The 9,990-nt window shown below is 34.9% G+C and overlaps 1 protein-coding gene across 2 annotated transcripts; it reads left to right on the top strand.

The window, feature by feature from the left end:
* The first annotated feature begins 1,838 nt into the window (after positions 1–1,838).
* Positions 1,839–3,249, top strand: LOC114723531 (plasmodesmata-located protein 3-like). Of its 2 annotated transcripts, none has more exons than XM_028909710.1 (2): positions 1,839–2,717; positions 2,878–3,249. In XM_028909710.1, the coding sequence occupies exons 1-2, from the start codon at positions 1,967–1,969 to the stop codon at positions 3,009–3,011; spliced, it is 885 nt and encodes a 294-aa protein (XP_028765543.1). In that variant the 5' UTR covers positions 1,839–1,966; the 3' UTR covers positions 3,012–3,249. The 2 variants fall into 2 exon arrangements, with proteins under 2 accessions (XP_028765543.1, XP_028765544.1); XM_028909711.1 differs by having other exon boundaries at positions 2,884–3,249.
* Positions 3,250–9,990: the final 6,741 nt, after the last annotated feature.

The raw sequence follows: 9,990 nt of genomic DNA on the forward strand, positions 1-9,990 counted from the left end.
ATTTCTAAAAATAAAAATTAGGTTAATTTTTTAAAAAAAATAGATAAAGTTACAGGTTAATTTTTGAGTCAAAAATTTTACGGGAGTTATTTTATGGGCCAAAAAAATTAATGGAGAAAGAAAATCCATATAAAACATTAAGAATTTATTTTTAATTCATTTTAAAATTTCAAAAAATAGATAAAGGGATGAGTAGAAAGCAAGATAAGAATAAAAGGGCAGGCTGGTCATTTTGCCACCTCACCGGACGCCGCACGCGCCACTTCCATTCTTTCAAGCATTAGATCACTCTTCCTTTCATTTCTCACCTGCAACGAGAGAGCACTAAGAATCAGAGGATTTGACGTCGGAGGAGTGATCGAAAGAGGATAATGTTGCATGCAGTTGTGATTTCCGACCAAGGTGAGTCCCTCAAGTCTTCCTCCATGCATCTTTGTTTTCTTCGCTGGGTGCTATTTGGGTTAGGATTGAACCGAAGAAAATCTGATACTTTTAGAGTCAGAGAGTGGGGAAAGGTAAGGAGGACGACATGAATGAGCTTCATGGGACGATGGATTGTTGGTTGTGGGGACTGTTTTTACGGCTTGCATGATTTTGCTGCGATGTGAGAAGTCTAAACGGTTGATTTCCCTGTTTCTCGTGTAGTTGAAGCACGTGCGGCGGGAGACGGCGACGACAACAGACGGCGACGCTGGAAGAACTGAACGAACAGAGGAAAGAACTGATGAGACGTTGGAAGAATGAACAACCGACCACACAAGAACCCGAACTGTTGAGACGGCGGGCACACGACGGGGATATGGCAGCAGACGTCGGGAGGAGTTTTTAGCTTCAGAGCGTCTTGTGCCTTCTGAGTGCGTGCGTGCGTCTTTTTTTTTTTTTGTCTTTGAGCTGAAGTGAAGTGAGAGAGAAAACATGCAGAGGGTCAGTTAGGTAAAAAAATTAATACACTCCAACAGTTTCTCAACCTCAGCTGCTCATCCAAAAAAAAGCTCCTTGTATGAACTTCTCTCAGAAGCCCATTTAAGCCTCACAAGTCAAATAAGGTAATCGCAGATCCAAACACTCAAAATCACAGCCACCCCAAAAGTCAGATTGGGACGCACGTTTGGGGCCCAAACGGACCCTAAAACAACAAGCAAGTTAAGTTGTAGCTGCATGTTGAAAGTTTGACGGCTTTTTTCCACGCGACGTTGCGAGCTAGCCTCCGCTCTTACACTCCCCCTCTTGGTGGTGGGTACTGTTTATCAAATCAAAGTATAACAAAAAAAAAAAAGAGAATACCCTCTGAGGAGGAAACGGAAAAGGAGGGGGGAGTCGCGCGCACACAAAAATATATATTGATTCATTTATTTTAATACCAGAACAAAAGTCCATTATATTTGGAACCAGTTTCAGTACTCATCTCTTTGATGAGTACTATAAGCTCATCAAATCTGAACAGTCTATATCTCATTTGAATGGTCCGGATTTAAAATCTTTAATTAATTTTTTTAAATAGAAAAAACTATTTTTTGAAAGAATGATAGTTAAGAGATCATTACTGTTTTAGATTTTATATATATTAAAATAATTATTTTGAATAAATAAAAAAAAAAAATCTAAACTACCCAAATAAGATATGGACGTTCAAATCTGATTAGCTTATGGTGCTCATCAAATGGATGAGCACCGAAACTGATTCCGTTATATTTTCATTTAGCATATGTTGACATTCATTATTGCCTTACGCATTAAATTAAAAACTCTGGAAAAATGAATTATTGTGCGGCCTAGAAGTATATAAAGCAACCACTTGCACATCCGAATTGGGGGAAGGTAAAACACTATCAAAAGGCCCAAAAAAACTCCAGTGACGCCCCCCAAAATGGCCAGTAACAGAGCCTGAGAAGCTCCCAAACAATCGAGCCTCTCCCAAAACCCATGGACTAACACAACTTTTTCGTTTTTCCCCTCAAATTCCCAAATGGGTATGATCAGAATATGTTGTCCTCTCCCCTCTCCTCTTCTCATCAGTGTTTTCTTGCTCCTCCTTCTTTATCTCACTTCGGCTGCAGATAACACAAACTTGGTGTACAAGGGATGTGCAGAACAAAAACTTCAAGACCCATCGGGGATTTACTCGCAGAACCTCCAAGCTCTCATGACTTCCCTGGTAGGCCAATCTGGGCAAAAGCCTTTCTCCTCTACAACATCCGGTGATAACCAGAACGCAATCATGGGTCTGTACCAATGCAGAGGAGATCTCACAAACTCCGATTGCTACAACTGTGTCAGCAAGATTCCAGACTTGCTCGACAAGCTATGTGGGAAAGTGGCAGCAGCTAGGATCCAGCTTGTTGGGTGTAGTATGAGGTACGAGATTGTTGGCTTCAAACAAATCCCTGAGACTCAATTGCTTTACAAGGTTTGTGGAAAGAAGGCGAAGGGAGATGGGTTAGAGCAGAGGAGGGAAGCAGCGTTTGGTATGGTGGAAAGTGGAGTGAAAAGTGGTTCGAACCTGTTTTACACAGGAAGCTACCAGTCCTTGTATGTATTGGGGCAGTGTGAGGGCGATTTAGCTAGTTCCGATTGTGGAGATTGTGTGAAAAGTGCAGAGGATCAAGCCAGGGTTCAGTGTGGCAACTCCATTTCTGCCCAAATTTATCTGCACAGATGCTTTATCAGTTACAGCTTTTACCCCAATGGAGTCCCAAGCAGATCATCTTATTCGTCTGGTAAATCAAAATATGAATATTAACTGTTATTATACTGACGCATATGTTAACTCGCATTTGTCTCAATAATTTAAATACTGGGAAAATGAGGAGAGTCTGAATCTATTGGGTTGATATTACTCCCAATTGCGGGTGATGCTTATATTCTTGTGTTTGATAGGATCAGGGACGGGACAACAACACACACAGAAGACAGTGGCTCTCGCAGTGGGAGGTTTTGCAGCTGTGGGCTTCTTAATTGCCTGTTTGTTATTTGTCAAGTCAGTGTTCAAGAAAAGAAGCACCAAGTACTGACGCTGAGTTTCACTGTGCATATTCTACTTCTCAACATATCATATGAGTATACTTTAGAGCCTTTTTGTGTAATTCTAGATCAAAACACAAAATCTTACAGTTTCCAATTGGCAGATCTTCTTCGAGCCACTTGTAAAAAGAAAGTGAACTGTCATGTTTTGTAAGTTGGATTTGACAGATTATAGTGTATTAAGGGGTGGGTGATGAATAATGAAGATCATTGAATAGTTCAGGAAAACGTACGCCTTTTTGTGTTGGCGCCTTCTCTCTGGAAGGTGGTGAGATCTTATTTTCTTGGTTATTAAGTAATGAGAAGTGCGCTTTAAATTAAAGAGAGGGGTGGGGGGATGGGCCAGTACGCCTTTCGCTTTATTTTTGGTTGTCATGAAATCACACCTAAAGTAAGAACAAAGGAGGAAAAATGAACATCGCTATCAGTATTATTAAAGACGTGATATGCTGAAAGTGTGCTGTTCATACTCCTTGGTCTTCATGGTTCGTGAAGTGTCCTTTAAAATACAAAATCTCTCTTATCATCCTGCCAGCAAGAAAAAGACAGTGATGAACGACCCAACTCGTACGTTCTAAAATATTGTGTAATGAATTCACGTTCAAATCATGGGCCGAGAAAGAGCTCCACCAGCATTCACTTCGCCAATCGAATGACTTTGTCATGATTTTAATAATATACTCCTCCAATCTTTAATATAAGATCTATTTAACTAATTTGATTAGATTAAAAAAGTTAGATAAGTAAGTTAATTATAATAAATATGATATTTTTTCTAAAATACCATAATATTTTTTCTTAATATCCTCCTTCCCTCTTCTACTTGATTATGGTTGATGAAATATCCATAGGAATAATTTTAAAAAAATTGATAAATATGAGAAATATCTTATATTTAGGATCAAAATCAATTTAACTATTAAGTCTTATATTAAGGACCAGAAAAGTATGTATTTATAAATCACAAACATCACAAGAGGCTAATTTTTCATCACATATGGACTAAAGTTTGAGCAAATCAACTTGGCAGTATTTTGATTAGAATTGTCTCAAAAATATCAGTAACGAAAAAAAGATTTATAAATCACGAACGCCGCTACAGCTTAATTAAATTTGATTTGATGTTACATGAGAAGTGAGCATTTTGTTGGGCGAGCCTCGAAGTAACTAATGCCCCAGTAGCCCAACGTGTCTTGCACTAAAACTCGAAAGCTGACATATAAGTACTGCGCTGAGAAACGCGTCAAAAGTTGACTCGTGATTTATCACACTATTTAACGTTGTTTTTGTTTTTTTTTGTTTTTTTGTTTTTGTAAGCAAAAGAAAACAGTCAGGCGCACTAGGCAGTAACTAGGACAGCGCAGAGCATCAGTAGAGACGCAATCTGAGATAAACGGTGGAACAGTAGAGAAATGGTGATCTCGGGGAGCTATGCTTAGACCCTCTTTTGCTAACAAATCTGCAGCAGCATTTGCCTCTCTTCTGCACCATCTAATACGAACTTGCCATTCTCGATCCAAGACGTTTCTGAATTCCCTGAACAGGTCTTCATGTTGGCCTTCCACCTCAGTTCGATTATTCAGTATTTCCACCACCTCCAAACAATCAGACTCTACAATAACACATCTGTGACCAGAGTCCCAGGCATGGGGGGAGTTCTTACGTTGAGCTGAATAATAATCCTTAGCCGAATCATGACCCCAAATCTGAAGCGGAGTGAAACATACAAGATGTCCACCGCCTTTATAAAACCATTACGATAAGAACTCATTGTCGTCTCTCATTAGTCAGTATACGTCATGGCATTAAAAAAAAAAACTTATGTACTCTTCCGGTCCTTATTATAAGACCCAATTTGACTTTTTATTTGGTCCTAATTATAAGACCCAATCCATTTTGTCTCTTATATTTATGTATTTTTTTTTCAAGATAATCCTTCTAATAATGATAGTTTTAGCCAATATACTTAATTAGTAAGGATATTTTAGGAATGACAACACTTATTTATTATAAATAACCAACTTAACTTACTTCCTTAATCTCCTCAAATAAGTCAATTGGGTCTTATAATTAGGACCGGAGGAGTATAATTTTGACCTGAAGCGGTTATTTATTAACACATCAATATACTAGTACACAATAAAATACATTGATAAACAAATAACCCGTTTATTAGACTGCGTATAATATACATATGCGGTGAAACCTGCATGACTATTTGCATATTTCCAGTACAGTGTTTTTTGGGCTGATCATGTGTCCAAGTGCTAATTGGACCACGTTTTTCAATTGGTCTTAATTTTATTCAGATTAAAAATATGAAAATCATTCATAAATACAATTTTGAAATTTAAAAGCTGAATGTGTCATTTTTAAATAAAATTTTATTTAAAAATTAACAATTAAAAGGCAGGGAAATAACCCAAAAATATCACTTAAATTTCAAAATAACAAATAGGTGATACTATCGTGTCGAAAATTTTATAAGAATAGTCAATGCTTTTATAAAAGCAGTCGGAAATTTTGAAATTCATTTTCCTTAAAAAATAATATCTAATTTAAATAACGTACAAATTAAAATATTAGTGCTCGTTAGTCGTTACCCAAGTGACGGGCAGCCGGTGAGGGGTTCTTTTTAGAATTAATGGTTCATGGAACCAAAAAGAGAGACCGGCTATCAACAACAGCAAAATTAATCCAAAACAAAGGGGTTGGGTTGCCCATTTTTTGGTTTTTGGATTCGACCCGTAAATGTTAAAAAAAAAAAGTTTGGTTTTGAGACCAATCTAATTTTAATGATTGCTTATATTTTGAGAAAATTTGATTGTCTCCAAGAGAATACGTGTAACTAAAAAGAAAATCTGACCAATTCCACTATTAGAAGATTCCCGAGGTACTATTCCGTCCCCTCTCTTTATATTAAACGACGAGGGAGTAAGTAATGCAAGTAATGCCTGGTATAATACGAATATAAAATTACTTTAAAGAAATGATCATCGCGTTATTATTTTATTATATTATCTAGTTTTAATCATAAGACCTCTAATCCTAATTATAAGATCTTATTCATAGATTACAAATAGGGTTTTATAATTAGGACGGGAGGTAGTGTATTATATATTTTAATGTTAAGTAATAATAATATACTACTTCCGGTCCTTAATATAAGACCTCGTTTGACTTTTTGTTTGGTCCTAATTATAAGACCCCAATCCATTTTGTCTCTCATATTTATGCATTTTTTTCCAAGATAATCCTTCTAACAATGATAGTTCTAGCCAATACACTTAATTAGTAAGGATATTTTAGGAATGACAACACTTATTTATTACAAATAACTAACTTAACTTACTTCCTTAATCTCCTCAAATAAGTCAACTGGGTCTTATAATTAGGACCGGAGGTAGTAATTATTAGGTAAATTAAACCGTTATTGATGCACTCTGCAGTGTGTAGTTAGTTTTTTTTTTTTTTTTTTAGAATACGGATGCGCTCATGTCGGAGTTAACCCACACACCCCGTGAGGATTTTTGCGCAGCAACAATCGGAATGCTTGCAAAATGGAAAGCTCGAATAATCTCATGTCGTTTACCTTCGAGATATAAACGACGCCTCAATGCGACGCGAGTTTATCGACTTCGTCATGGTGGTGCCTCGTGCCTTCTTGTACACGTAACTAATAATTTCGAATTTTGAATTGCATCTGATAGTCAGGTACTCTATCAACAATCAACAAATAAAACAAGATTTAGAACAAAAGGCACAATGATTTTAAATAAAATGGTTAATATAATACTCCTTCGGTCCTAATTATAAGACCCAATTGACTTATTTGAGGAGATTAATGAAGTAAGTTAAGTTAGTTATTTATAATAAATAAGTGTTGTCATTCCTAAAATATCCTTGCTAATTAAGTATATTAGCTAAAACTATCATTATTAGAAGGATTATCTTGGAAAAAAATGCATAAATATAAGAGACAAAATGGATTTGGTCTTATAATTAGGACCAAATAAAAAGTCAAATTGGGTCTTATAATAAGGACCGGAGGAGTACTACTTCTGGTCCTAATTATAAGAGCCAGTTGACTAATTTGAGGAGATTAAGGAAGTAAGTTGAGTTAGTTATTTATCCTAAATAGGTATTGTCTTTTCTAAAATATCATTACTAATAAAATGTATTGACTAAAACTATCATTGTTAGAAGAGCTACTTTGAAAAAAAATATACAAATATGAGAGACAAAGTGGATTAGGATCTTATATTTAGGACAAAAATAAAAGTCAAACAGGGTTTTATATTAAGGACCGGAGATAGTATTTAGTCTTCCAAATTTATTCTTATTTTAGTTTTGGTCCCTCGAGTTTCAAACCATAAGTTTTTGTCACTCTGAGGCAAAATAATCAAAATTTTTATTGAATTATTATGATTAGTGTTTCAAACGGAAAGAAATTTAAAGAATCAAAATATATGATTTGAAACTTCATGATCCAAAATCAAAATAAGAAGAAACTTGAATGATAAAAAATTGTATTAACCCTAAATAAAAATAAAAGTTCAAACTGCAGTAATAGAATAAGAACAGAACTTATAATAAAAAGCTGAATTAATACTTTTTATGGAAACAGAACAAGAAAAAGCAAGCACAACACGTCCTTCAAAGTTGCTGCTGCTGCAGGAGGCTCCTTCCTATTGATTAAGTTTCAAAGTTTTCCCACAGAAGGCTAGATTCAGAAGTTGGAACTGGATATGCAAGTGGAGACAGTTAGTTTGACCCGATATCGTCCCGGACACAGTGAAATGAAAAGTCCAGGCTGCGAGGTTTTCCTAATTACCACAGTCAGTGAAACGAGACTATAACTGCTTCGTTTGAGGGAAAAAGGTCAAAATGGTATTCAAAATGCGTACTTGACAAACTAACAAAGATGTTGCAGGTTTTGTTGATAAACAAGATTTCCACATTATTAATGTTTATATTAGTTTATTTTAAATAATTTTATGTTATGCGAGGTAGCCATATAACAACGAGTTTTGTCGGACAAAGGGTATAATACTTTTTTTTTTTAATTTTTAATTTGCTTGCCGGATTTTCTTTTTGTTTCTCTTTTGTTCTATCAACAGAGATACCGGGCTTTCCAAAACACGCAATGTTTCACGTTTTATGTAGAACTTGAGGTAAGCCATGTCATGCCCACCCACGCGTGAACAGTATAATTTATTATTTGTTCCGTCTGGTTCGATAAATTGTATTTGGATTCCCTATAATCTAGATATAATATCCTCTTCCAAGCGTTTGGTTGGTTTATTTAGCATCAGGGTTGCATCATATAAGAAAACAAGGACTACACTTCTAAAAATGAAAAATGAGGATTACAACACGTGAGAGCTAATAAAAATTCATTATTTGCCTTACTAATGAACTGGGCACCTCACTGGTCTTCAATTCCCCGTTTATGTGTTGATAGTCACTTGATTTATAAGTTGATAACCATAAAATCATGAATTTTTAAGAACCATAAAATCTATCACTGACAAAACGTTTAGCAATCAAAAGAGCAGTAGGAAGCTGCATATTAAGAGGCAAATATCTCTCTTTATTTATAAAAATCAATTTGGCTCTATTTGTGATTTCAGAAATTGAAAGTGCAAATAGCTGAAAACTCATGAAAAAATTGATTTAGAAATATGACCAATTGACTCAGAAACTTCATCATTACTCCTGGTTTTAATTATAAGAGCTAGTTGATTAATTTGAGAAGATTAAAGAAGTAAGTTGAGCTAGTTATTTGTCCTAAATAGGTGTTGTCTTTTTTAAAATATCCTTGCTAATCAAGTATATTGACTAGAACTATTATATCATAATGACTACTTTGGAAAAAATGTATAAATGTGAGAGACAAAGTAAATTAGAATCTTATATTTAGAATCAAAATAAAAATCAAATAATATTTTATATTGAGGATCGGATGCAGTATTCCCTTAAGCTGAAGTAGCAGACTTCACAGGGGAGGAGAAGAATAAAAGGAATTTGGCAAGGGAGGAGAAGAATAAAAGGAATTTGGCAGGCCGCCTGCTGCGGTTCAATGAAGGCGTGAAGGGAAATTAAAGAATGAAAAAGGGAAGGCACGCATGACTGCATTTTCTTTGTTGGTGCGGGATAATGGGATGAAGATGCCTATTTCTGCCATGGATAAATGATTTTATTTAAGGTCATTTTGTCCTTTCAACTTTGTTTCTTTTTAATTAAATATAAATAATAAATTTAATTTTACCGTTCTTAATGTGGTACCAAACAATTTCTTTGTAATTATCATTACATTATATTCCTAACCATTATATCTCATTATATTCTCACTCATTGTGCGACCCAAACGGGCATCTCTGATACACAGAGTTACATAATATTAAGAAAAAAGTTAGATTTGTTATTTATAATAAATATATTTTAATTTTTCTAAATTAAGATATTTAATCATATATATTAAATTTGTCACACAATGAGAACCTTCTTAATATGCACAATTTATTTTTTTTTGAAAAAACACCTATAAAATTTGAAGATAACATAAAATGGGAATTTATATTTAATATTGGATTTGACCTTCAACAAATTTTTTAATCGAAAATAAGAGGGAGTATTATAATTTTTTTTTGCAAGAAAGTTCATTATAATTTTATGTTATTTTCAAATTATATATTTGTTATAGCATCATAAAATAATGGGCACTCTTTAATTTTGAAGGTTAGTACTTTTTTTTCTGTCCCCAATTTTAAACGTGGAAAATATATAAATGGGCCATCTAGCTCTATTAAATCGTAACCGTATATCTTCTTGCAAAGAAAAAGAATCCGTAGATCTAATCTGAAAAATTATCCATTGAACCGAATCCATCTCACCGCTGATTAGAGGGTTACTCACACGGGCAACGGTCCCGATTGGGAGCCCCTATGGGCTCTCCGACACCCAGTC

This window comes from Neltuma alba, unplaced genomic scaffold (genome assembly GCF_004799145.2).
Source record: "Neltuma alba isolate B1F8T4 unplaced genomic scaffold, ASM479914v2 tig00012144_pilon, whole genome shotgun sequence".
NCBI classification, from domain to species: domain Eukaryota; kingdom Viridiplantae; phylum Streptophyta; class Magnoliopsida; order Fabales; family Fabaceae; genus Neltuma; species Neltuma alba.

Bases quoted from the DNA above. Each gene is read 5' to 3' on its own strand.
- LOC114723531 (XM_028909710.1), top strand. From the start codon at position 1,967: ATGGGTATGATCAGAATATGTTGTCCTCTCCCCTCTCCTCTTCTCATC. The intron at 2,718-2,877 runs GTAAATCAAAAT...TGTGTTTGATAG, and splicing joins CAGATCATCTTATTCGTCTG to GATCAGGGACGGGACAACAA.